This window comes from Aureobasidium melanogenum, assembly GCF_000721775.1.
Source record: "Aureobasidium melanogenum CBS 110374 unplaced genomic scaffold scaffold_11, whole genome shotgun sequence".
Taxonomy (NCBI): Eukaryota; Fungi; Ascomycota; class Dothideomycetes; order Dothideales; family Saccotheciaceae; genus Aureobasidium; species Aureobasidium melanogenum.
In genome coordinates, this window is record NW_024470063.1 from 91,023 (window position 1) to 117,713 (window position 26,691).

Consider the following 26,691-nt stretch of genomic DNA (forward strand, 5'->3'; position numbering starts at 1 on the left):
CGCGATATAATTCATTCTCGTTCCAGAATTAAACAGAGTAAAACAGAAAAACGCCATCCATGCTTCATATCCCGTGCCAAAGCGCCAAGATTGTTTTGTTTCGAGAAAGGTAAAGGGTATGGGTATAGAGTAGAAAGGGCGCTTAGTTTGCGAGAACGGTCTTGACGAGGTCTGGGAAGTAGGTGTCAATTCATGCGATACACTTGAGAGGGACATCTTGAAGTCTGCTTACCAACGTAGTTGATCTCGCCGCTGCTGGTGTCAACAGCCTTGAGCAGCTCGTCAACCTCATCGTCGCTCATCTTCTCGCCCAAGTTGGTCAGGACTGCGCATATGTTAGTGTCTTGTTCTTGGCAATCGTCGTCTTCAGGGGCAGCCGTACTGTATCTGAGCTGACCGACACCAATGAAGCCAGTCATGTCCTTGTCGAAGACTTGGAAACCGCGGCAGTACTCCTCGGGCTCTCCAGGGTCGCGGAAACCACCGGCGCGGTTGAGGACTTTTGAGAATGAGTCGAAGTCGACTGGTTGAGCATGTCAGTCGCTGTGTTTCATGGTCGATTGTTCTTCTGCCGAGACTCACAGTCTCCGCCAATGCTCTTCTCAAGGTCGCTGATCTCAGCGAGGGTGGGGTTCTGGCCGCATGCGCGAAGGAGGTCGCCCAGGGACTCGAGTTGAACACGGCCGTTACCGCGCTTGTCGAAGAGAGCGAAAGCCTCCTTGTAGTTTGTTGTGTTGGCCTGATCCATTGTCTTAGTCTTGATCTGTATGCGACGTTGCGCTGTAGTAGAGGTGCTGTGTTGCGGGAAAGAGAAGTGGTGGAGAAGAGTGGAATGGCCGTTGTTGTGGTGTGTTGTTCTTGGGACGGGGAGTTATCGACCGACACAAAACAGGGCGATTGGCGACTTTTGGTTGGCTGCATCTTGACTTTCGGGTCTCCATGCAGGGTCTGCCCGCAGTAAACAGATCAACTCACCATCTTTTGGTTGTGTGTGTTCTTGTCTTTGTCTAGTTCCTTCTAAACAAATGAAGTCTGGGCTTTTGGCGACTGAGGAGGTATCCGTGAGGCTGTCTGCGTCTGTAAGAACCCCTCAGCAGTATAAAGGAGTCGTTTGATGTGTTTGTGTCGAATCTGCGCTGCGGCCATTCGGCGGCCCAGCACGCTTTCAGGCCCGTTGCCATGCGGAACTCATCAACACACTCCCCGATTAGGCAACTGTGCCTGCCTTTTACCTATCACTTTCTACTTCTTCTTGCAGTGCTTGTACAGACAATATAACTTGCTTGGAGCAGCTTATCTGTGAAGATTGATCTCGATTGGCTGTTACATGTCGGTTATGTGTGTCATGGTTTATTGGACAGGTGTGTCTTTACGTAAATCTGCTCGCGGTTGAGAGAAAAGCATCACCAGTTGAACATTCTCGCTTTTCTTACACGCAGCTATCAAGGAATAGTCATGATCCATCACAGAGCTCTGAGTATATCTCTCTGTGGGACAAAGTGGCCTAGAAGGATGTATCGGTCCCGACATGTTGCAAACTATCCGATGACCAGGGTCGTATATTTAACAATCTGACTTGATCGCGGAGAGAACCAGAGTCTCATACCTCGGCACAGCCTTAACTCCATAAGTCCGCATGTGATCATTCAGTCATCACCTCAAGTCTGTATCTTCCTCCATCGATATCTCCATAGAACGATAACGATGACAACTCAAGACATGAACGCAGCTGTAAAGAACTTCCTCGCCAGTCCTCGCTTTGCCGTTGCAGGCGCAAGCAGCGACCCCTCCAAGTTCGGCCACAGAGGTAGATATGCTTCGATGCACCTTCACAACCTCCATTAACACTTTACAGTCTTTGCATGGTACCTCCAGCGCTCGCTACCAGTCACACCACTCAATCCATCACGACCAAGTGTCTCTGTCGCCTCCAAGGACTACGATACCGTGTCTTCGCCTTCAGCTCTGCAGCAGCCAAAAGAGACGGGCTTGAGCGTCATCACACCTCCCGCCGTTACCAAGAAATTACTGCAAGAGGCCAAGGAGGCTGGTGTGAGAGCTGTGTGGCTTCAGCCTGGCAGCTTCAACGACGACATCCTCGAGTATGCGAAGAAGGAATTTCCAGGTGCAGCGGTAGGTGGTGATGGAGGTAGAGGTGGAGAAGGTTGGTGTGTCCTCGTTGATGGAGACAGTGGCCTCAGAGCCGCTGGAAGGGAGCAAGGTCGCTTGTAAAGAAAAGGAAGCAGTGTGCTGCATCTAATTGTTCATTTCACGTTACGCATGATCATTACCAGCGCCTATCTGGTTCCCTGAACTTCATATGGCCTCTGCCTTTGAACTTGACGGTGCTCTCTTCGCCCGCTCCTGCCCCAGCACTACCGTATGAATCTCCACCCAGACGTCCTTCTTCTTGCCTTGGTGGGCGGTATGAGTTCCTTCCACCTCTTCTTCCACCGTCTCTGTCGTAATTCCTACCACCATTGCCAGGTCTGTACCGATCGTTATTCCTGTGTCGTCTGCGATCACTATCGTTCGATTGACTTGGTGCATCATGATCGTAGTACTGATTTGGCAAGCTTCTTCTTCGCCGGCGTGAGTCTATCGGACTTCGACTTGACTCGCGACTGGCCTTCTTTCTCTCATATCCTCGCGACGGACTGGGACTACGTTTCCGCTTGTACCTGCTGTCTGGGCTCTGTGAATCGGACTCGATGGCACGCTCTTTTGCAGACGACTCTACATCTTCGTCATCCGATCTTGCGCGTACTCTACCGCGCAGAGTTTCGTCGATTATGTGGTCGCTTTGTCTTCGTACTGGCTGGCTCCTCTTGGGTCGTGGGGAGGGAGAGCGCGAGAGTGATGCAGAGCTTCCGCGTCTATTTCTTCGCCCTCTGTCTTTGCTCGTTGGTTCGGGTGATGCGACGGGAGCCTTCTTCCTGCGCTCAAGTTCTCCACAACGAGCGATCAGAACCGGCTCGAGGGGTTTGTCGTCCTTGTCGACCTGGACCTTTGCCATGCGAGCAAGAGTGTCTTCACCTCCCACCAAGCGTCCGAATATGGTGTGTTTGTTGTTCAGGTGCGGGCACTCGTCGAGAGTTATGAAGAATTGACTGCTGTTGGTAGCCCTTCCTCGATTGGCCATGCACACCAGACCGGCAGCATCCATGTCGCGCCAACCTAGATTCTCATCTTCAAAGTCGCCGCCGTAGATGCTGTCGCCGCCTGTACCGTCGCCGCGGGTTATGTCTCCGCCTTGTACCATGAATTCGTCAATGATGCGGTGGAAGGGACTGAGGGCATAGCTGAGATTCTTGTGCGAACCTGCACACAGCGCGCGAAAGCTGTCGGCGGAGTCAGTGCAAGTGTATACAAAGGGAAGCTCAATATTTCGTACTTCTCACATGTCTTTGGAGTCCGATCAGTAAAGAGCTCGATGGTTAGACGACCTGCAGGTTCATTTCCAATGGTGATTTCGAGGAAGACGCGCGGACGATTGGGCGCAGCCATAATGTTGATCTGGAAGAGCTGACAGACAGCGGCAGTCTACTGCAGCAGTGCAGCTGGGAATGGTCACAGCATCGAGTCAGCCCTACGAGCTCTGCAATCAAGATCTTCTCGAATCTCGAAGCTCTTCCCCGCAGTCGACTGCCAAGTCTTTTGTATACCTACAGACTACAGTACTCGAAGTGCCGTCCTGTTCTATAAAGTAGAAACTAGAGGCTGAGGCATCACCTCGGACGGGCTTGCCTCGCGTGCCGTTGCTCCATTGCATGATCTCACCTGGCCGTCGGCCTGTGGTGTCATCGCAGCTCGAGAATTGGTTGAAGTCTCAAGAGTCATGGCCAAGTCGCTACTACTGCCGCATTCGTTCAGCGCATGCATGATTTCAATTGACGATACTACCGATCGAGCTCCTTGCTAGGGCACGCTCAACCAACCCACCCTGGCCTTGCATGCGCTTCCGCTTCCACTCGATACTCAGACGACTTCCAGGCCACATTATTGTTTGATTTCCACCTCAAGTGCCGTCCCGCGGGCAGCTGAAACTTTATCGATATACGGCACAACGTCGACGGAGTCGCACAAGGCGAGTCAGAACTTCCTCACTCGCTTGCACATGCGGCTTTGTCCTGTCGACATGTCTTTTGACTCTTGTCACAATTTCTTTCACCCGCTCAACCCTTCTGCCATGACATTTAGCAGAAGCACACGTGGGCGCCGTAAGCCTTGACCACGGACTGTACCCTGGCCCCACAATGCTTTGGCCTCAATCTCTAATCACATCGATCTCAAATCCATCTGATCTATGATCAGTCGAGATTCACCGCCTATGTATAGAGTTTACCGAGTCACAAACAAGATCTACTCTATGTCGAATCAATCCGTTCTCTGATAGTGCGGCGAGTACGTGCGTGTTCGATGGAATATCCAACTGCCTGGAGCCTTTTTCCCCGTTCCGCCGGCAACAGTTATGCACAACGGTTTGAGGTCTGATCCTCTCGGCTCCAACCTGCACCTGCCTTTCTGGAATCGCCTTCTCAAACCCAAATCGTCCAGCCGGGTACGGATCTGAAATGCCGTTTCTCGCTTGCTACTGAGTTTGCCGCCATGCTACCTTTCCGACCCTGTTCCACACAATGCGAAATAACTACTTGCATTGCCCAATCACGACTGCAAGGCCACCAGCTTCCAGATACTCGGAAGCTGAAATCTGCTTTAGCCGATACCCATACCTTGTCACTCCACGAGTGTGGCTGAAGCCTATATCATTACATGGTTGGACTAGACTATCGAGGCATTGCGCGAATCTTTTCATCATTGAATTGTTCCTAGGGGCATTAGGTCACTTCTTTGGTGGTATTGGGAATGCTGCCCTGTTGAACGAGTCATTCTAATGCTGTTTGTGTACGTTCCTTCTAGAAGAAGAGAGCTGACAGATCTCGACTCTGCAAACGGGCAATACCTAGCCGTTTCAAGTCTAAAGTAGGCTTGACCGTCGCCCTATTGACTCAGGGCTATCTTTAGTGTTCAACTCTACGACTGGTAGGCTGAGACCATTTTGCATCATACTTTCGCACTTTAACTATGGCTGAATCCCTCTCATTGCTGCTGGCTGTATCCTTTTGACACAATTCCATCCTCCCTCTTGTTACCTTCTTGTCTTTTCTTCCCTAGGGAAGTCTTGGATTCTCTTTGATCCATCGATTTCAATACAGCTCTTATTGGATGCCCATCTTCGAGCCCTCTTCAGGGTAGACGTAGACCACCATGGCTCTCGATTCCATTTTGCAAGAGATCTGGGCTCTCTACGCCATTTCGATGTTCATCCTCTTCACTCGTTATGCAGTCCGTCTACGAACTGTCGGATTAAGAGGTCTTTACTGGGACGACTTGTTCTGTTTCTTTGTCATGATCTTCAACACAATCGATGCTGTCACCGTACATATCGTCCACCACACTGGTGAGAGCTCAGTGGTCACCGAGGAATGGCTTCGAACTGCCACTCAAGCGGACATTGATCGCATAACCTATGGATCCAAGCTGGAGTACACAGCCTGGTGCAGTTACCCAGCTCTCATCTGGTCCATGAAATTCACTATGCTGTTTTTCTACAAGCGTTTGACGCTGGGCTCTTTCCACAACAAGATGATCAAGTACCTCTTCTGGTTCACTGGTATCAGCTACGTTGTTGTCTGGTTTGTACTCATCTTTGGTTGTTTCCCGTAAGTACTTGAGTCTGTGGGTCAATGCATTCTGTCTAACACTATCTTAGCACTCAGAAGAACTGGCAGGTGACACCCGTGCCTCCATGGAAGTGTTCTTTCAGACCACAAAACTTCCTCGCTGTCGCCATTCCCAACATCTTGACCGACGCGGCCATTCTTATGGTTCCGATCCCAATGCTCTGGCAATTGAAGATGCCTCTTAAGAAGAAGATCGTCATTGCAATTGTCCTTTCGTCAGGATTGTTCGTCATCGCTGCTGCTATTATTCGTGTTGTATTGTCGCTTGATGCAGCACCATCTGCCGCCAACATCAACGGATGGGTATGTGGTTGATGTCTTGTCTCGTATAAGAAACATGCTAATGACGTCTCAGGGTGTTCGCGAAACTTTCATCGGTATCTTCACTATCAACGTACCCATCCTTCGTCCTCTCTTCGGCAAAGCATTCTGGCTCCCAGGCCCATACGATCCCAACGCTACTGGAAGAGGCTCGGGATATGGTAGATCTGGCCACAACCTACATTCAGCCCACAACAGGTCATACAAGGGCACAAAGCTTCCTAGTGAAGTCGACAAATCAGGTACTATCAATGAGTACGAACTCGAGGACAGAACCCCAACCTCGGACGACTTCGACATTGAGAGCAACGCCTCGACAGAAAAGATGGTCTACACAAGAAGCAACCGTAGCCAGGCCCACCCTTATGATGTCGATGATGGCGTCCGCGTGGAGACCTCATACGCTATTCGCACGACTCGTCGCGATGAGGAAACAGGATCGATCGCGCACGGCACTTGGAACAGCATCGGCGTTCCGAAATGAGCTGGAACATGATATCTTCGATTCTTCTACGGCCAAAAAGTTGCTTTTAATATTTGCTTTGTTTTATGGACGGACCTCACCCAGTAACACATGATATCCGAGGTCACGAATAGTACGAATTTCATTGCTCTCACTTTGATTGTTCTTGTGTCCAGTGTGGTCTCAATGTTCAGCTCTCAATACGTGGTTATGGTTCTTGACGAACGGACGAGATGGCTCTATGTGACAAAGACCCCCTCGACGAGACTGACCTCTGGTGATGCCACTCAGTCCCCAATAGACATGACTTCGACGTCTCTGAAAGGGTCATCATGTTCTTCGAATAAGAGTACGAGAGAACCATTCATTGCTCGATGGCAACACGCTAAGAATCTTGTTGAGAACAGTTCTGTTCTCAACACCTTGATGACCCATATCGACGTCATTAACTTCCAATTCAGCAACATCTGCAACGCGTTTTCTGGACAGCACCTTCTCCGAAGTTCGTTGAACACAATCAAAATGACGTTACGCGTAGCCTCACGATCCGGTGGACTCCTTGCTCGCCCTACTCTAACACCCTCTCTTTCTGCAAGGGTATCTCGCACCTCCAAAGCAACCTACATAACCTCAACTTACCACTTTACCTCACCCATCAACAGCATTTCAAACACTCAACAGAGGCCGTTTTTGAAACCCAAACACACAATCTTCACACAAACAATCAGGACCATGTCGCAAAAGTCAATGACTTCGAAGATCGCCATTTTGGGATCTGGAGAGGTCGGTTCCACAATCGCCTACTCGCTGATCCTGAACCCTGTTGCTGGAGAGATCCTGCTTGTCGATCCTAAGGAGGATGTTCGTGATGCTCAGGTACAGGACCTTTCTGATGCTACTTTCCATGGCGATACGAGTACTCAGGTACGCGCTGGCACACACAAGGAAGCTGGACAATGTGATATCGTCGTCATTACTGCTGGTGCAGCACAGAAGAAGGGTAAGTTTCGAAAGAAATACCATTGTCGATGCTTACGAATTCGTGTACTGATTCTGTAACAGGAGAGAGCCGTACCGACCTTGTTGGCCGCAACCTCAAGATTCTGGGCTCAGCAATTGAGGACATGAAGCCCTTCCGCGAGGACACTATCATTCTCCTGGTCACCAACCCTGTAGATATCTTGACCTACTACGCTCAAAAGTTCTCGGGTCTTCCAAAGAACCAAGTTCTTGGTAGCGGTACCTTCCTCGACAGTGCTCGCCTTCGTGGTATCCTTGCTCAGAAGTGTGGTGTGGCCGCTAGCTCTATTGACGCTTATGTGCTGGGTGAGCACGGTGAATCGCAGATGGTTAGTTGTGACTGTGTATCTTTCATAATCCTGACTAACCCGACACTAGGTTGCATGGTCTCATGCATCGATAGGCGGCGTACCTCTTGAACGCGCCCTTCCAGATGCTGGCATCGACAAGAATGCCATCGCAGAAGACACCAAGAAGAAAGCCGCTGCAATCATGGAGTCCAAGGGTGCCACAGCCTACGGTATTGGTGGCGTAGCTGCTTCCATTTGCAAGTCAATCTTCTTTGACCAATGCAACATCAGACCCATCAGTCACTACCAAGATGACTTGAATGTCTGCCTTTCGATGCCGGTGGTTATCGGCAGAAAGGGTATTGTCAGACAGATCCCGATTGAGCTCAATGACAGTGAGAGGAAGGAGTTCGAGCAGAGCGGCAAGAGTTTGAGGAAGATCATTGACGATGTGGAGAAGGAGCAGTCCAAGGAGTAGACATGGAGCCTGAAGAAGGTGCGATGAACGTAATGAACACATCTCAAACAATATCTACTAGAGAAGAAGCCGCGATCAGGCCCCAAACTTTCCACTACCAAAACCAGATTCCTCAAAGCGGTAGTCACACTTTGAAGTGGATGCGCCACAGTGAAGCCGAAACACCAAGTGGACCTCCCACAGAGGCAACAAGCATCATCTTCTAACGACACAAAACCGCTAAGAATCGACGAACAATACAACCACAACCACCTTGCATCGCTCCAAGCCATGTACGAAGGACGCCCTCATGGACATGTCTGGCTCAGGCAAATGTCCCCTTAGCAGAGCTGGAGCAACCGACACCACCCCACCAGCCGAACCTAGGTCCATGATCCTGGCAAGTCACTCGTGCTCCCCAAACCCCTGCTTGACTCGGTAAATATTTCCGATTGTGAGGTTCTGCGGAGAGAGGGAGCAGGACTCAAGGGTCGTTGACCTACTGCCTCTCCTGACTATGGATTGATTCTAGAGACCAAGACCGCAAGCCCAGAAATGGTGACGATTGTTCCAATCGAAGAGGATGCATACTCTCTTCCGCCTGTGCGTCTAGAGACGCTGGATTGAACTTGACAGAAATGCTACCAAAGCCGCATTATGTAGCGTGCTTGTCGGGTGGATTTGTGTGACCCGTTGAAGTGAACATATTATAGCGGCTCCTGACTTCCCGAGAGGCAAAGTTGTTGATCTAAATGTGAGTGTGCTTATTATAAGCCTACAGGCTCATGTATCTGTGCACTCATATACATCGTCATATATGGGTTTTTGGAAAGAGTGAGTTTCTGTTACATTGCCAGCTATAGTCAAGCCTTTCTATTCTTAGCATTTGCGATGTTGATTTTCCCTTTATCTTGTACTTTGACAGAACTTGATAAGCGATGATGAAGCGATCGTCATTCCTGTAGTACAGAGAAGAAGAATAGGAAAAAGTCAGGATAGAATCGCGAATATCGAGAATCAATTTGATATCGAAGACGTCGAAGGATGGATCACTACCGCACGCATCGAGAGCCGGACTATCATTCGGCAACGGTTAGTGCAAGACGAAAAGCAAGTAGATACTTTTCTACATTGCTTGACTTTCGAGATGCGGCAAGTCAATGTATGGAACAACCCACCCAGGACAGGCAGAAGTCTCCTATTTCTACATCAAAAGATATCACCGAAACATACTAGACAACATGATAGCGCTCCGACCTACAAGTTTCGTTTGTTCAGGCGTAAGAATAGATCCGCACAAGAACATACATCCTACGATTGGGGTGATGTCAGGACAGCCGAGTATTCCCAACCGAGGAGGTGGGCTCGTGAACTGGTTGCCATCAAGGGGCTAGGTACACCACTGATGGAGCATAGTCGTTATTGCTAACATCTATCTCGAAAGGAGAAACTCGTCAGGTCCACAGTTCTGTGATCATGGACGTATGTTCTCTGGTTTTCAAAACCAGAAAAGGAACATAGTGAACAGATTCATAATTATAAGAGCGTATGGAGGGAAGTGGAGGAGCTACATCTGGTTCACACATTTTGTGGTGTACTTTATTAGCCATGATCGACAAATATTGTAAATAGCGAACGGGAAGCAGGAATACAGTTGCCTCCAAAATGTCTCTTTTAGCTTTTTTGCAGTTGTGTAATGACCAGTATCTATACCACAAGATACCTGCCTTGCTAGTGGATAGAACTTGATGCCATTGCTCAAAAGACAGCACGAAGACATGTCCTATCGACCTTAGGTGGAGCCGGATAGAAGAGATAGCGTGAGAATATAGCCGTCAGACGTGTTTATCTCCTGGCTGTGCACAAGATTCAAGCAGACTGCTGGCTACTGATAGTCTATGTTGTAGATCGCAAGATTGATGCACAAGGCTCGCTGTTGAGTTGAAACTTCTTATGGCCTACCGAAGGTGAACCGAATGAGTCTGGTTTTATAGCAGCTGAGAAACGTCAACAGTCATGATGTGTTGGCTTTGCTATCTGACTTGCGTGATTATCCTTGTCTTCGTTGCAACTGCAGCATTCGGCAAGGCACGAGCATAACAAGTAGATGACGCAGTAGGGTGTTGAGCTCCATGTGAATGAGCGATATCGAATGGAGCTCATTGGTTGCGTTTTTGTTCCCTGAGGCACGTAGCTTTGTTATCTCGAGCCCCATGCAATACTCGAATGATTGAGAAAGCGTTGAACAACCCAAGCAAGTACGAAAATTTGCATGTGAAAATCGAATGGGGGCCAGATAGTAAGAGCAACCAGGAACAAGGTGTGAGCGATTTGTTCGTCCGGATGTATCGCTTCAGTTCAGAGAAGGCATTATGAGACGCAACAATCTGATGACATTCAAGGATATCCAATACCAGATAAATGACGTGAGGTCCACTGAGGAACCCCAGTATGTTCACTCTTGATTCATGTATGGGGAAGCGCTGATAAACCGTCATGCATATGGTTCAGAGGTGTACCAGCGATCAATGTGCGTGGGCTGTCTGAACGATAAGGGTGGTGCAGCTGGGAGCTTTGCTTCTTGTTGAAAGGATCAAGAGCCAATACGAAGTCCATGTATTCAACGTGAGTACGCCTTTGAGTGGTCGGTTGAGCAGGATGCATAATCGCTCACTGAAGAATTATGTTGAACTCTTGGGTTGCATGACACAAAGTCTGGGGATAGGACATGGATAACAGCAGGTGCCAGGTGGAAGGCAGCTCGATAGCAACGGCCGTGATTGGCTCGCAACCACTCCCTCTTTGGGAAGACAGCTTAGTTTCATGTATGCCGGGAGTAACCGCGAGGACCCTCAATCTGGAAAGAGCCGGATTGAGACCATACAGGGCTGAGTCGCGCATCGACTTGATGATGGAAGAGCATTGATAATAATGAGGTATATCTCTGCATAAGACGCGCAATGAGGAGGCAGGTCGAGACAAACGTCAGATCGCGCGCGTGCCTGGAGCCATCAACGGCCATCTGCTGGGAAAGGAAGCATGAGGTGACACGCCTTTTTGGTCAACTGACGCTAGCCTCCGCACGAGATGATGCTTGGCAGGTCAGCACCAGTGGAATTCAACCAGATCTCAGACAACACTGGCAATCTAAAACTGAGGCTCGACGCGGAGACAAGGAGATTGACTCGAAAATGAGAAGGGGACAACAATTGCATTCGTGGTCGGCTGCATTGACAAGGACGTAAAGAAGCAAAGAAAGATGATCAGAGATGAACAGCGTCTGGAGGCTTCTACTCGAGTTGATTTTACGTGTTTCCAACGATGAACCTCGGGATTAGCGCGCGGGCTTCGGGAACAGCTTTCTAGAATTGAGAGGAGATCGGCAAGCAGGCCGGATGTTTCGCGTGCCATCCATAAAGGCAAAAGTCCTGGTGGCGAAAAATTGGCCAGCTGGCGGTGGAATGTGAGTAGTGTCTCAGGGTCCTTTGTGAAGGATTGAACGAATTGTTGTTGTCGCTGCTGCGTGAACGAGCAGACGGTCGGAACAGCGGAGTGATCAGACAGTTGTACATTCAAATATATGCAGGTACAGAGAGCAGCAGGGGTGTTGTACCACGACTGTGCATCCCATTAGAGTGGCAAGGTGATGCAATGTAGCGTATGAATTGGTTGGGGGCAGCCCAACAGTCGCGCGAAAGACGGTGAATTCTGGCCATCGGGAGTGCTAGGTTCCCCCACAGTATTCGCCTCGTCTATCAGGCCATGCCACATTTGTCCGAAGCTCGCGTCGGTTCAAAAACTTGAGTTCGCCAGCGCTGCTCTCTTTCTCTCTTCTCAGTGCTCTCCACCCACACCAATCCTACCCCTCGACACTCGTTTGTTCGAAGGAGACTCTCGCATCCGCTGCACTTGTTCTCAAGGACTGTGCAACATGCCTTCGCACCAACCCGCATCCGGCATGATGGCCGTCGACCCTGACTTTGTCAAGCAGGGCTCCCCCATGGCCTCCAAGGACGAGCCCAACCGCAGCAAGTCTTACGACCCCAAGAAGTGAGTCCGCCATCAATTGGCTGTTTTCATCGACAAGACACTAACCAATATCCAGGCCTCACATCACTGAGACTCCTATGACCAGAGCAAACTGGTACAAGCACGTCAACTGGCTCAACGTCTTCCTGATTGTTGGCATCCCCTTCATCGGTTGCGTCCAGGCTTTCTGGACTCCTCTTCACCTCAAGACCGCCATCTGGGCAGTTGCCTACTACTTCGCCACTGGTCTCGGTATCACTGCCGGCTACCACCGTCTGTGGGCACACACCTCATACCAGGCTACTCTTCCTCTCAAGATCTTCCTCGCCGCTGTTGGTGGTGGTGCTGTTGAGGGCTCCATCAGATGGTGGGCCCGCGACCACCGCGCTCACCACCGCTACACCGACACCGACAAGGACCCCTACTCCGTCCGCAAGGGTCTTCTCTACTCTCACTTCGGCTGGATGCTCATGAAGCAGAACCCCAAGAGAATTGGCCGTACCGACATCTCTGACCTCAACGACGACCCTGTCGTTGTTTGGCAGCACAAGAACTACCTCAAGGTTGTTTTCTTCATGGGTCTCATCTTCCCCACTCTCGTTGCCGGTCTCGGCTGGGGTGACTACCTCGGTGGTTTCATCTACGCCGGTATTCTTCGTATCTTCTTTGTCCAGCAGGCCACCTTCTGTGTCAACTCCCTTGCCCACTGGCTCGGTGACCAGCCTTTCGATGACCGCAACTCTCCTCGTGACCACGTCATCACCGCTGTCGTCACCCTTGGTGAGGGCTACCACAACTTCCACCACGAGTTCCCCTCCGACTACCGCAACGCCATCGAGTGGCACCAGTACGACCCCACCAAGTGGTCCATCTGGACCTGGAAGCAGCTCGGCCTTGCCTACGACCTCAAGCAGTTCCGTTCCAACGAGATTGAGAAGGGTCGTGTTCAGCAGCTCCAGAAGAAGATTGACCGCAAGCGTGCTGAGCTTGACTGGGGAACTCCCCTCGAGTCTCTGCCCGTCATGGAGTGGGATGACTATGTTGAGCAGTGCAAGAACGGTCGTCAATTAGTGAGTGTCGCAGGCATCGTCCACGATATTACCGACTTCTTCAACGACCACCCTGGTGGCAAGGCCATGATCCGCTCTGGTATCGGCAAGGATGCTACCGCCATGTTCAACGGTGGTGTCTACTTCCACTCCAACGCTGCACACAACCTGCTCTCCACCATGAGAGTTGGTGTCATCCGTGGTGGTATGGAAGTCGAGATCTGGAAGAAGGCCCAGCAGGAGAACAAGGATGCCTTCATCGCCAAGGACTCGAACGGCCAGCGTGTCGTTCGTGCTGGCCTCCAACCCACTAAGGTCTTTGAGCCTTCTGCCTCCGCTGGCGCTGCATGAAGAGATACCCCGTCGAGGCTTGGTGCCTAAGACAACCTTGTCATTTTTTGCTTTTTGTTTCTCGCCTTTCAGCGATCATCATACTGTATATTTTGGTAGCATTCGCGTCTCCTCTTCCCTACTCTTGGTTTGGGTCCATCACGATCGCTCTAGACGCGTCTTGTTGCAAACTTCTAGATATGACTACCTACAATTCCCTATCATGGGTTGCACATCCTTAGGATGAGCAAATAATGTCATTTACGCCTTGAAATCACTCTTCTTCCTCTGTGCCTGTGACTACGCTGTGATATCTAACCATCCACAACCTGCAAAAATATCCATTGAGGTGATCGTCTGTTCGACTAGCAACTTGCTCCCAACTGTAGCTATGGGCAAAATGTAGACTATAAAAAGGCACAGTTGTTTCCGGAAGCAGAGCCATGTCCATGGAGAGTCGATAACTTGTGGCCTCTCAGTGGATACCATCTTGGGTTCTATTACTATTGTGCATTTCCATAGCTATACCTGAAATTCGTTAGTCCACAGGGAGAAGTCAACAAGCTTGTCTACTGAACAATTTTTGCATCTCAATAACTACCTTAGGCACTCTATTACCGACGGGACTCGTGGAGGACACGGAGCTCGATCCCGCATCTGCAATGATGACGAACCATACGGATTGAGCATCGTGAGAGTGACTCTCGACTAGACCCCAAGATGTTTGCTGACTCCTCCCAAAGGACCTGATTGTTTGCTGACTGCTTTTGACGAACCACAGTTGTCAAATAACAAACATCAAATATCACAAATGACAATTGCTGACCACGTGCCTGGTTGCCTGAAACTGTAAGAGGAGCACGAGATCTCCTTCCCCAGTAGCCACCTCCACAACCTTATCGGCTGGGCTTCTTGTGGATTTTTGCTTCTTTTTATCCTTTTTTCTCTCTCTCGAGCTGCAGTCTTTGCCGTTGTTGGACGACCGACTTTCTCCTGCACCTCTTTTCTTTCTATAATATCCAAACAATCGTTCATCCAATCGATCATAGGGAAAATATGGGAAGAAAACACGAACAATGTAAACATTGCAATTCCCTGCATTTTCTCACCGCCCATTGGCCCACGTGAGGAAATGTCTTCCAATTTCGTTTCTGTTCAAAACACCGGTGTGGAGGTTGTCTTCATGGCCAGACTTCGGTTCAACTTACTTTGTGTTTTAGCTGTTGCAACTTCACGTCCTGAATTGTTTGCTGTCTGATCGTGATCAAAGTAATTGGTGTTGGGATGGCTGCCAGGGAGATGGTAGTATGAACTTGGTGTACTGAGCCTTTCTGAGTGGTGAAGACAGGTATGAGTTGGGATTGACTACTTCTCCGCTCGAGATGCAAGCGTTATAGTAAGCTGTCAAAATGCAGAGTCGTATGTTGGAAATAACACAGGCCATTGAGATAGCCCTTGGTAGGGCTCTCTCTATTTGCGAAAGTATTGTGCATCTCTATAGCTACATCATAACAGTCTTTCGCACATGGAGGGGAGGTAGGCATGATCTTCCAGCTCTAGAGGGTTTGCTCATGGTTCCTTCTCGATTTCCAGATGTAAGGGTTGTTGTAAGCTATGGAAATGCATAGTTGTAGGTTGAAAATAAAACTGGCCATTGAGATAGCCTTTAGTAGGGATGTCTCTGTGGTCACCATATTCTTTATGAGATAATTGTGCATTTATATAGCTATACTATGACTGAGTTCGGCATAAGGAGAAGAGATAGATACATTTTTCAGCTATAGAAGTCTGGTCGTGGTTGTACGAGAGTGTTATCTATCATACTTTTTTTAAATTTGAAGGCTATGTGACTGTTTTTGAAGATGCAGTCTTTCCATACTAACATAGATTTTCTGTATTTTGTGGTAGCTTTGCAATGTGTAGGCACGATTGGTAAGGACTCTGGGGGCATGGCGCCATGTTTCTTGGGATAGAACAGCACTTTAAAGAGCAGATATATTGAACGAATTCGCTAGCACTTGCTCGATGAGAGTCACTCTCGCTCGATGAGAGTCACTCTCAGGTTCCTGTATTAGAAGTATCGTCCATAGTACCTGAGAAAGCCACATGAAGACATACGATCTCGTCATCCCTATTGTCACAGCAAGGATTTGATTCCAACTCTTCTGAGAATTGACCAATCCAGAAGTGAAGTCACCTAAGTGATCTGGAAAGAGCTCATCGAGAGTCAGTCTCGCGCCTTCTACATTGGACCTTCCAAGATATTCAAGCCACGAACGAAAAACGCAGGTGCTACGTAGGCCATCAGAAAAACAACGCGGATTTGTTCATTGCAACGGAAAGCACACTCATGGTCGTCACTTCCAGATTGTGAATGACCACCAGAACCTTTCACTTGTCTATCTGGTTCTCAGCTTTCTTCCACAACCTTCCTTCCGTCCCACAACAACTTTTGCCATCCTTCGTCTGTATAAAAAACCGCATCTAGTGCGACTGGCGCACTGTAAGTCTTGCAGATCTTCTGTACACGCATTTACCACATAATCCAACGCGCTGACACCATCCTAGGCCTCGATCATGGCTGATCCTCCCACTGTCATCGACCTCAACAAGGACGACCAGGCCAGCCATCAAGCACCGGACACTACTCTTCGCAAACTCATCGCCATCGATCAAGACTTCGCCGAAGACCTTGCCCACCAAGCAGTCGGCGAGATCGAGGTGAGTGAGACAACAGGCTGCAGCTTGATGTCTACCATACTGACGCCTTCAGAAATTATGGCCGGACCTCAAGGCAGAGCGTTTCGCTTCCCAGGACATCGTCGAGCTATCAACTACCCTCCGTACGGCAAAAATCACTCTCGAATTCAGAATGCTGCGCGCTCTCTTGGTCCTCTGGAAAGACCATCTTATGAAACGACCAGGACTGTCGTCTCAGCAAATGATCGAAATTGCGGTGGTTATACATCGGTTGGTCCCTCTCCAGCTTGGTCCCGCCGAGAAGCAAAACTCGGCCATCGATCTTGTCGCAGCCGATGTAGCCAACGCATCGAAGATTAAAGATGGTCCATACGTACGACGCTTTTAACACATCCGATTTGGCTGTACGGAAATCTAACTTCTTGTATTTAGCGTCTCTACACGGGAGATTATTATATCGACCATTTTGAAGCGGAATGGCCTTCAACACTCTACCGTATCTTCGAAAACTTCCCAATCATTCGGGGCCTTGAAATCAGCTGCCAAAAGGGCCGTGAGGAGTTTCAAGTAAGTGCTCTGACGTGAGAGACTAGTTCCCTATAGCTACTGACATATAGGTAGAAATTGTGGCCAGACCTTGAAGACAAGCTGATCCCAACGGCCCAGCAATTGGAGACCATGGGTAGAGCTGTTCGTGCAGCTCACATCTATCTAGAACTGAGACTCCTACGCGCCTTTGTTGTCTGCTGGATGACCGATCTGCCCCAACATAGTGACTTTGACGAGAGGGACCGCGCAGAGAGAATCTACAAGATGACCCTTGCCCAGATGGGACCCAAGAATATGGTTATGCACAACGATGGTGGTATCACTATTCTGCGCAGGGAAGATGAGGAGAACTACAACTCGGCAGAAGATTCAGACCTTGACGAAGAAGAGCGCGAGCAAGCCAGGAGACACAGACTCGTGACCGAGGCTCTTTATCCTAGAAACAGGCCAGCCCCTGGAAAGAAGAGAAAGCGAAGCTCGAGCACATGATGAGCGCACACACCGAGGACAACGAGTGAGAGAGGACGCTGAACATTAAGCTTGCTGGTATTGCTGGACTAGTCATTCGAGGTTTCAATACAGGCCCTGAGACAGAAGATGTCGAGAAACATACGAATAAAAAATCAGCAGCATTATTGAAAGACGTTCACCGTCCAGACACTCCTTTCAATATTGAGACTGACTCTCGATGTGAACAGCGGAGACCATGAGTGTAGACGTGACTTCGATGGACGCCGTTCTCGCAAAACTGAAAAAGTTCCAAAGAAGAAAACCATGAATTCGTAAAGATGAACTACATACCGACTACTATGCGAAGCTCTTAGTTCCTGAAATCGCCATTCGTCATGACATCCTCGTATTCCAAGTCAGGCTGGAACTCTTCGTAAAGAGAGTCAGGGTCAGCGCCCATCCTGAAGGTATACTCAGCAGACTCGTCAGGCACAATGACCTTCTCGATGCCACTGGCACAAGCCGCCTCAGCAAGCAATTGAACCTCGCAACTCCTCTCCATGAGCGTATAAAGATACGCAGCTTCATCAACTGTAGTGCCTACAGTCAACAAGCCATGGTTTCTCAAAATCATGCCTTTGCCCTTTGGTCCCAGAGCATTAGCAAGCTTAATACCTTCCTCCTCATTAAGCACAACACCACCAAACTCTTTATACACCGCCTGCGCCTCGCCATAGAAATAGCAGACGTCTTGATTCAACATCTCCAAGGGCTTAGCAAAAGTGCTCCAAGCCTTTCCATAAGGCGAATGCGTATGACACGCAGCAATAACATCAGGCCTGGCCTTATGCACGGCCGAATGAATCAAGAACCCAGCCGCATTAGCAGGACGCGACATATTGCCTCCAATAGCTTTACCCTCATAATCGACCAGAATCATATCTGAAGCTTTGAGCAGACCGAAATGCTTGCCGAGTGGGTTTGTCCAAAAGGTATGTGGATTTTCGGGGTCGCGGACGGAGATGTGGCCGCTCATGCCTTCGGTGTAGCCTTTGCGTGCGAAGACGCGGAAGGCGCCGGCCATGTGTTGCAACATGTCGCGGCGGTGCGCATCGAAAGAGACGTATTTGGGAATGCCGGGGAGGCAGACGCCTTGGCTGATTGCTTCGAGGGGGGTCTTTTCTTTTTTCTCGACTTCGAGGTCCGGGTTCGGGTTGGCTGGTTTGGTGGATTTGATGGCCATTGTGGTGGTGGGGGGCTCGGGAGCCGAGACAGCAGAGGGAGCCATTGCTGTGTGTGTGTGATGTGTGTATGCTCGAAGGGTGGTATAGAAAGGACAATGTCTATGTGATCAGTGTGGAGCGACTTTGTGGATCAGAGGAGTAGAGAAGAAAGATGAATTGGACAAGTCGTAATGAGTCGTGCCTACCTCTAGATATGCCTATGAACGTCGGCGACGACTGCCCATTAGGTTGTTGAGGTCGGCCGTCGCTTGCCTATCTGTCGGACACCCCGCCCGATGTTTGGTTGATCAGGGTGCTTATCATTCTATCCGCCACTTTCGTCGCATAAAATTGCCATTCCGGATAGAGTTGCCCTATCGCAATCGTTACTTCAGAGTCAGTCTCGCTGTCCACCACCACCACGTTGGCACGGAATGTTTGAAGTTTCAACAATATGTAAGAAGATGCATGATAGTGTTCCTGCTTCCGCCACAAGAACAAGTAGAGTGATCGCTGTCGCAATGCACGATCAGCTTTGATTCATAGTCATTTCCATTGAGAGCCTCCATCTCAGCGACTCTCTATGGATGAGTTCATGACACAAATACAATCGTGCATTCAAACAGTTACGCTTACGACAGACCTCAAACTCAGGGATGGTTGGTCGTGTTAGAAGGTCAGTGTTTTGTCAGACCGGCTCTCAGCGGATGTGTCTCTGCTTCTGAAAAGTATCGTGCATTGTGATAGCTTCTAATGGGATCCTATAGCTCATTCTGAGATTAAGGTACGAGACTTCTATGCATCCCCCACGGCTGCACAGGAGCAGACCAGAGCTGTAAAAATGCACAATAGCTCATAAGAAGTGGTAAGCACCCGTGAGAGCCACTTTTCTACCAGCTCTCCCTGGACATCTCTCCGATGCAGAGATTACCGTGCATGTTTACAGGACCTTTGTAGCAGACTTCAGCACACGGAGAGGACACATTGGCAAAGGGACAGTCAGAGATGAAGCACTGCTGGAAAACAGCAAAGTCAAGTTCAAAACGTGCTAAGCTACTTGCTTGGGAATCACAAAACCACGACTAATCTTCTCGCCTATTGCTCAGGCCCCTGTAACGACGGTAAAACACCAAGGCAAAAACTCCACGCTCGAAAATGCATCAAATGTGTGTTCCACCCTCAATAGAAACAGAAAACTCCTTCCTTCTCGCAACGTGACCTAAATGTCGGAGAAGGTAACGCCGTCAAAAATGCTGTTGCCCATGGGATCTTTGTCCCAATTGGTGTCGTTCCTGTCCAAGCCAGCATTGGGCCCAAACAAGGCGTCCCAACTAACGTCAGGTGGTGGTGTAGCTTTGTCCTGACCTTCCTTTTTGTTGTCAAATGTAGATTGAATTCCCATAATACCCATGCCAAGGTCGTCGCTCATATCGAATTGGATACCAGAGCCGAGACCGAAGGGGTCACTCTCGAACATGATCTTGAGACGATCGTGCTCGCTAATGTCGGTGAAGTTAGAGGTTGCCGCTGAAGTACCAGAATTGGAGCTCGACGGTGTGAGATCAGGCGAGGGATCAACGGGCCAGTCCAGATCAGAGTACTGTAGCCCATCATCAAGACCATTGAGACTCTCACGAACAGATCTCATGAAGTTGTCATCGGCGTCATTGCTGTTCCACATGTTAGGAGATGTCGAAGTTTGCTTACGATCCTCCTCAGGCACAGCAGGCTTCTCGGTCGGCGGCATAGTAACGCCAGCCTTCTCCATCATAGTGTCAAGCATGGTCTTCTTCTTTGGCGATGCCGAGATCGGCTCATCTTGCGCAGATCTCTTCTGACCTTGCGGTGTACGGCCAGTGGTCGGTGGCGTTCCAGGCTTGATGAATGGAGAAGGCGTGCCTGCCTTGATGGTCTTGCCAGGAGTGTGTCCATCAACCTTGAGTGCCTCCTTCTTGATTGTGTTTGGTCCCAGTGCAGATGGCTTAGCGCTGGCAAGAACCGGCTTGCTGTCAATCTGTTGTGCCTTCTCATTACCATCCATGTCGAGCTCAAACGCTGCAGCCGCATTCTCGAGGAAGAAGTCAAGAGGATTCTCGATCTGCTTGTGTGCTTCCGCTGTGTGCGCCTGAAGCTCTTCCTCTTTTTCAAAGCCGGTGACATGGAACTCGCAGTACTCGTCTGCGCACTTGAACTTCTTCTCCGGACCTCGTGGTGGCTCAACCTTGGGCTGCATTTGCTTCCTCTTGTCATCAGGACTTTGCATCTTGATGCTGGGGCTAGGCATGCTGCCGGGGGTTGTGCCTGCGTTGGCAGGTGTAGAAGCTGAACTGCCAGGCTGACCGGTCTTTCTGCGCTTGTTGGCAGGGAGTTGTAGCTTATCGGGTGTAAGTCCTTGAATACTGCCGTCATAGACGGGTACACCGTGGGGGGAAGGATGACTGACAGGGAATGGAGGAGGCACGGCCGATGTAGGCGCTGGAGGTGGCTTGGATCGGTCTCCGCTCTTGGATGCTGTTCTCGCCATAGCAGCGGTAGCTGCCAGTGGTGCTTGCGAGGGCTTCGCTTGGTCGGCATTCTGCTGCGCTTGCTCGGGTGAGGAGGTTGACTTCAACTTATGTATGTGCTGCAAACATTGCATGATGAACTGACGAATCCTCGACTCGGCCTCGTTAATCTGCTGTATCGACAACGAGAGGTATTCGTTGACGTTGCCATCCAAGCGCATCTCACCAAGAAGCTTAGCCCTCTCCAGGCAGATCTGGCGAACAATTTTGTCGTTGACGAACGTCATGGCAGTAGGCAGCATCTTATCCAGCTTCACAATCATGTCTCGACAACCACGCAATTTCAGGACGACCTCGTTGAAGCTGGTGTCAGTCACCTGCTGAGGAGGACCCTTCCTGTAGCTAGCCTCTGTCTCCGCAGTTATGGCTGCTAGTCTGGCTCTCTGCTGCTGTACCTTGAGCTGCGAGACTTGCGCAGGCTGTGAACCACCTTGAGTCTGCAGTTGAGCCTGCGATAGTTGTGCAGCTTGCGATTGTGATGCCTGCTGCCCGTCTAACATCTTCTGGTTCTGGTTAGTTGAGGACTGTGCTCTCTTTAGAGCATCCATTTGCATCTTCTGCTGCAATTGCTGCATCGACTGTTGCATAACAGCACGCTGTTCTGGTGCCATTTGTTTGATCTTGTCAGGATGCATGTTCTTGAGCTGCTCAGGATCGAGCTGCATAGTTGGCTTCTGGTTCTTCTGCTGTGCGTTGTTGGGTGCAGGTCTTTGAGGTGACTGGTTTGGGTTGGGGATCTCGACAACATCATCGCTTGCACCCTGGCGCTTCTGACCCTTCTTGTTCGCTGGTGTGTTCTGCTGCTGCATGTTCGCATTGTGCTGTTGAGACAACTGGGGCACCATGGCAGCAGATTGAGCACCCATCTGAGGTACCTGAGGTGCCATAGGATTCTGAGGCGGTATGCCAGGTGTTCCAGACTGCTGTATCTGTGCTTGCCGCATCGCGTTCATCATGGCGGGATTCTGCTTCTGCATTTGTGAATACTTCCACTGCATAAAGTTCTTTCGAAGCTGTTCGTGCGACCAGCCCTGAGCTGCAGGAATCCTCGCTTTGAAGGCTTGTAATTCTTGCTCTGTGACCGGAGGCATGGGCATGTTGCCCATATTGGCAATGTTCTGAGGATTTGCGTTCATGTTGGGCATACCTGGCCCTTGACCCATTTGAGATGGTTGTGGTACCATCGGTGCTTGAGGGGCTTGGCTACCGGCCATTGTCGGGTGGTTGGGCATAGCACCTTGTGGCAATTGGCCGGGTATCTGAGATCCAGGTGTGCCGTTGGCATTGGCCATCGCTGCTTGCTGCTGCTGCTTTTGGATGACGAGTGACTGGAAGCGACGGACCTTGTCCATCATATCTGGAGGCAAATTCTGCTGATTTTGTTGCACAAATTCCTTCAACTGACCCCATGTCTTGACATTCGGTGGCACCGAACATATTTCGTTCAGGACCCTTGGAGGGAACGGCCTTGCGTCCATCTCCCGCTGCCGCTGCAACAAAAGTCGCTGCTGCATCTGTTGATGGTTTGGACCTCCAGGCATACCCATGGCCATCTGCTGCTGGGGGTTCAAAGGAACTTGTGGCGGCATACCCATAGTGCCATTTGGTAGTTGCTGACCCATAGGCGCTCCGGGGTTCATGCCGTTCATCATCATTTGCTGTTGTGCTTGATTTGGCTGCGGTGCCTTTTGTGAGTCGCGAATCCTTTGTAGGATCTGATGTTGTTGATCAGGTGGCATTCCCTCGAGTTTGGCCCTCAACTGGGGAGGGAGCTGAACTCCAGGAGGAATCTGTAAGTCTGGTTTAGGAGTAGGAAACATGCCAGGATTGTTCGCAATCTGTTGGCTGAACTGAGCCATCATCTGAGGGTTCATCTGCTGATTAGGTTGAGGTGTGGGCTGGGGACGAGTTTGAGGGGGGGTCTGAGAGGGTTGGCCAGGTGGCACCATAGGACGGTTAAGCATCGACATGGCAGGGCTCTGCTGTGGAGGCTGAGTGGTGTTAAGGCCACCGGGCTGCCCTCGAAGCATTTGTTGCTGGGCTTGTTGCTGAGCAGCGCTACGAGCCTGAGCTTGAGCCTGGGCCTGTTGCTGCATCTGGGTGTTGCGCATCTGAGCCTGTGTCTGCTGCTGTCTCTGAGCCATCATGTTTTGGATCTGTTGTTGGTTGTTCTGCATAGCAGGCGGCATGTTCATCTGACCCATGTTGGCCATGTTGGCGGCTGCAGGATCCATTCCCATGTTGTTGTTGCTAGCTGGCACGACAAGCTGACCTTGGTCAGCCATCTTCATGGCATCGGCCTGTTGACCAGCAAAAGATGAGAAGTCTATGGGTCCTCCAGCCTGTTGAGGCCTCCTCGAAGCATTGAACTTCTTCATTGCGAGCTGCTGGAAGTGTTTGGCGAGAGGGTCAACTCCTTGACGCTGGTAGTGTTCCCTCTGCTGTGGAGGTATTTGGGCTAGCAGACGCTGACGCATGAGATTCCTCTGATCTTCGGGGACTGAAGTTATCATGCTGCGTGCAAGATTTGTTATTTGCTTTTGTTCCTCAGGAGTGTAGGCTTGGGGTTGCTGGTTTTGTGCCATCTGTTGCTGCGGTTGTTGCTGCTGCTGCTGTGACGGTGGTTGTTGTTGAGGCTGTTGCATGTGCGGTTGCATATTCATCTGGCCCATCATCTGCGGCGCCATGGGCATTTGTGGAGCCATCTCGCCTTGATGCGAGCGACTGGGCTGCATTTGCATTCCCATGGCCTGTTGCTGTTGTTGCTGTGCTTTCATACGCGCTTGTTGGTGGGCCTGACTGATCTCGTTCAATTTTTGCTTTATGCCAGCCATCCACTGGTCCTGTTCCAGAAGTCAGCATGTGGGAATGAGGAAATGTGTTTACAAAGCGTGAACGGACCTCGGAGGGACTGTTTGCGATGATCTGACTCTCGAAGCGCATTGCGACTTGGACGGCGCTCGCCAAGTCGCTAGCACTATTCAGTAGACGTAGTGCTTTCACTCTGTTTGGGTATATGTCAGTCATGCGACTATGGGTCATTATAGCAAGTTATGGCAGCACTCACAGGTTGAGAATGCAAACGGCACGAGTGCGAAGGTCGAAGCCAGCCTGCCATCCTGTGTGTATGGGATTCTTGTTCAACTCTTGTACGATCCTAGCCAGGAGTTCGTTGGTGTGCTGGTCATTCTGAGGCTGTGGTCTCTGCTGCATCTGCATGCCACCTCCAACCATAAAGGCATTAGGATCCATGGCGGCGAAATTCTTGCTGGATCAGGTCGAGTCGAGAGTGGCAGCGGCGGCACGATGGCCGGAAATAGTGACGGTGGTAGTGAGTGTGTCGAGCATGCACCAGCAGGAAGATGTCTGAGCAGGAAAGAGGGTCAACAAGAAGGGGCGTTCGTTCGTGGTCGTCGAAGGGCGCGTGTCACGAGGGTAGTCGAGTAGCACCAGGTCAAGCAGCAGGCAGATGACGCTAATTTGGTAGCCGGAAGGTGATCTATTGGCCAGCAATATCCAAGATGTTGGGCTGGCAATGCGAAGAAAGAAAAGAATTCCAGTCGTGTCGTGTCGAGTGTCCAAGAGGGGTGCTGACTGTGCTGTCTCACTGGCGCAAAAAGAGGCCGCGACTTTGTAGCCCAAACGTCTGTCAAACAAGGATGCACGATGGATGCGTCCCGGAGGCTCGGAGTGTGGGTAGCCAGAAAAACACGGCTGCACTCTGTCGATCGACGCACTGCTTTGTCGTTGGGGAAGATGAATACTGGAGTCGACCAGAGTCGCAGGTGTTTGGGAAGGAGCGACGAGGACGACGGCCTTGGGATGAGGAGAGCCAGACGAACAAGCGCGAACAAGAGCAGCTCAGAATCGCGCCCACCGCTCAGAGTCAGCTTCACACGTCTCCGCTACCACTGGGTGTTCGTCGAATAACGTCTATAACGTCCGTGCGCCGCCCTACTGATGCCTGCAGGGGTCCTCTGACTTACTGCAAGACAATTGCGACAACAAGAACAAAGAAATGCCTTTGCGTTTGTCTGGCTGCTCTGCGGCGAGAGATATGCTATCTAACCAGCCTACCACTGCTTTTTGCCCAACTCTTGCTCTCTTTTTCGGGCTTGTATTGCAACTCTCTCAGGTCTCCAATTAGGAGGAGCTAAAACTAGTCAACAGCACTTCCGCATGGGCTTAAACTTTGGCGCGCCACTGGCTCTAGTCCCGACAGCTTGCTACTCCTTCCATGTCGCGCGCGCACGGGGAGATGGCCTTCCATTTCGCTTCAGATTGAAGTTGCTACTTTCTGCAAATCCTCATTCTTCTCTTGTGTCAGATTTCCTTCATGCCTTAACGAATCTGCATGTCCCGTTGACTTCATTTCGTGACGACTTTCCGTCGACTCGAGAAGGTTGCGGGTAGATGTGGTGCATTGATGGGCGCTGCCAAACCTCCGAGAGCCCTCGTCATCGCCTGCCATTTTTGTGGCTTGCGACCCTGTCTAGCCTCTAGCCTCGACCTCCTGCTTCTCGACTTTGGACAAGGCGCAACCACTTCAATAAAATGCCTGTCTCGACTTCTCGCTTTGTCTGTCGTTTTTCGTTTAAACAATCCTGATGTGTAGCACAGTTCCCATGCTTGCTTTCCCTTCCGGACAAAAATATCGTCACCTCTAAGCGTACTCGTACACAAATTATTGCAATTCTTTTTCACATCCGACGCGCCCAACGGTATTCGGCAGTTTGGCTCGTTTTAGACAGCGCAAACCAAAGGGGTTTTGGCACACCTCCGTGCCCAAACCATAACGACGCCGTTGTCAGCCTCTTCGCTCTGATCGTGCTATAACTTCGATCGTTGCCATGTCAGATGGACGTCTAGCAATAGTGTGTCCATGTTTTCACAAGAATACGACATTATTCTGATCATGAGCCTTGGTTGTCGACGAATGTCACATTGGATTATGTCAAATTGCGCACTTCACATGCGCCGCACGTTTGGTCAAATCACAGATTTGCTTTTATAGGCTTACCGCGGAACCGCTACGCTTTCAGCCTTGAGACAAGATCTCCCACATCACAGCAGATCGCTACCTTTGTATCAGCTACAGATCCTCCGGTATCCTTATTACCGACCCAAATGCTTACATTCATAGCAAAAGCATTGCATTCCTCTCACTCTTTACAGATATCATGCCGGATGTTCGGATTGATGATCCCAAGTTGTTGATTATCGCAGGTCACGCGTGTCATTCGTTTGCCTTGTTATGCATGCATGGTGGTTTCGAGTGCTGGGCAAGTTCGCCTTCCGTACTTCCCCAGCACGACAGGCACTCTCCTTGGCTGTTTTCCAGCTAGCAGGTCTGCTGATATGAACGTGTAGAATTACAGCAACGTCTTCGGCTCAGAGCCATGTTCAGAAAGAAAATTCGCATCTTCTTGATCAACGCTACTTGCTGCAAAGGTTCTCTCTCCTCTTGCTGGTCATAATATCAGACCAAAGGATGTTACCCTT

General features: G+C 50.2%; 9 protein-coding genes across 9 annotated transcripts; 5 read left to right on the plus strand and 4 right to left on the minus strand.

Moving 5' to 3' along the window:
• Positions 1-142: 142 nt before the first annotated feature.
• On the minus strand, positions 143-748 carry M437DRAFT_84713 (EF-hand; the record flags this gene model as incomplete). The annotated part of the gene is made up of 4 exons (XM_041028149.1): positions 143-171; positions 233-325; positions 383-523; positions 583-748. The coding sequence occupies 4 exons, from the start codon at positions 746-748 to the stop codon at positions 143-145; spliced, it is 429 nt and encodes a 142-aa protein (XP_040879392.1).
• Positions 749-1,719: 971 nt separating this feature from the next.
• M437DRAFT_75537 (NAD(P)-binding protein) lies at positions 1,720-2,232 on the plus strand (the record flags this gene model as incomplete). The annotated part of the gene is made up of 2 exons (XM_041026443.1): positions 1,720-1,807; positions 1,856-2,232. The coding sequence occupies 2 exons, from the start codon at positions 1,720-1,722 to the stop codon at positions 2,230-2,232; spliced, it is 465 nt and encodes a 154-aa protein (XP_040879393.1).
• Positions 2,233-2,944: 712 nt separating this feature from the next.
• On the minus strand, positions 2,945-3,507 carry M437DRAFT_49485 (uncharacterized protein; the record flags this gene model as incomplete). Its single annotated transcript, XM_041021844.1, has 2 exons — positions 2,945-3,341; positions 3,395-3,507. Coding segments are annotated over 2 exons (510 nt in total), but the record flags the coding sequence as incomplete, so codon positions are not given.
• Positions 3,508-5,268: 1,761 nt separating this feature from the next.
• Positions 5,269-6,549, plus strand: M437DRAFT_66246 (uncharacterized protein; the record flags this gene model as incomplete). The annotated part of the gene is made up of 3 exons (XM_041024708.1): positions 5,269-5,723; positions 5,774-6,047; positions 6,100-6,549. The coding sequence occupies 3 exons, from the start codon at positions 5,269-5,271 to the stop codon at positions 6,547-6,549; spliced, it is 1,179 nt and encodes a 392-aa protein (XP_040879395.1).
• Positions 6,550-7,275: 726 nt separating this feature from the next.
• Positions 7,276-8,316, plus strand: M437DRAFT_49778 (L-lactate/malate dehydrogenase; the record flags this gene model as incomplete). Its single annotated transcript, XM_041021892.1, has 3 exons — positions 7,276-7,528; positions 7,591-7,877; positions 7,927-8,316. 3 exons carry the CDS (start codon positions 7,276-7,278, stop codon positions 8,314-8,316), a joined length of 930 nt encoding a protein of 309 aa, XP_040879396.1.
• Positions 8,317-12,295: 3,979 nt separating this feature from the next.
• On the plus strand, positions 12,296-13,724 carry M437DRAFT_49189 (putative delta-9 desaturase; the record flags this gene model as incomplete). The annotated part of the gene is made up of 2 exons (XM_041021797.1): positions 12,296-12,345; positions 12,401-13,724. 2 exons carry the CDS (start codon positions 12,296-12,298, stop codon positions 13,722-13,724), a joined length of 1,374 nt encoding a protein of 457 aa, XP_040879397.1.
• Positions 13,725-16,280: 2,556 nt separating this feature from the next.
• Positions 16,281-17,441, plus strand: M437DRAFT_66249 (uncharacterized protein; the record flags this gene model as incomplete). The annotated part of the gene is made up of 4 exons (XM_041024709.1): positions 16,281-16,424; positions 16,477-16,776; positions 16,836-16,970; positions 17,025-17,441. The coding sequence occupies 4 exons, from the start codon at positions 16,281-16,283 to the stop codon at positions 17,439-17,441; spliced, it is 996 nt and encodes a 331-aa protein (XP_040879398.1).
• Positions 17,442-17,772: 331 nt separating this feature from the next.
• On the minus strand, positions 17,773-18,690 carry M437DRAFT_49454 (arad-like aldolase/epimerase; the record flags this gene model as incomplete). Its single annotated transcript, XM_041021838.1, has 1 exon — positions 17,773-18,690. One exon carries the CDS (start codon positions 18,688-18,690, stop codon positions 17,773-17,775), a length of 918 nt encoding a protein of 305 aa, XP_040879399.1.
• A 1,154-nt stretch (positions 18,691-19,844) lies between these two features.
• Positions 19,845-24,441, minus strand: M437DRAFT_75543 (uncharacterized protein; the record flags this gene model as incomplete). Its single annotated transcript, XM_041026444.1, has 3 exons — positions 19,845-24,032; positions 24,091-24,193; positions 24,257-24,441. The coding sequence occupies 3 exons, from the start codon at positions 24,439-24,441 to the stop codon at positions 19,845-19,847; spliced, it is 4,476 nt and encodes a 1,491-aa protein (XP_040879400.1).
• Between the last annotated feature and the right edge of the window lie 2,250 nt (positions 24,442-26,691).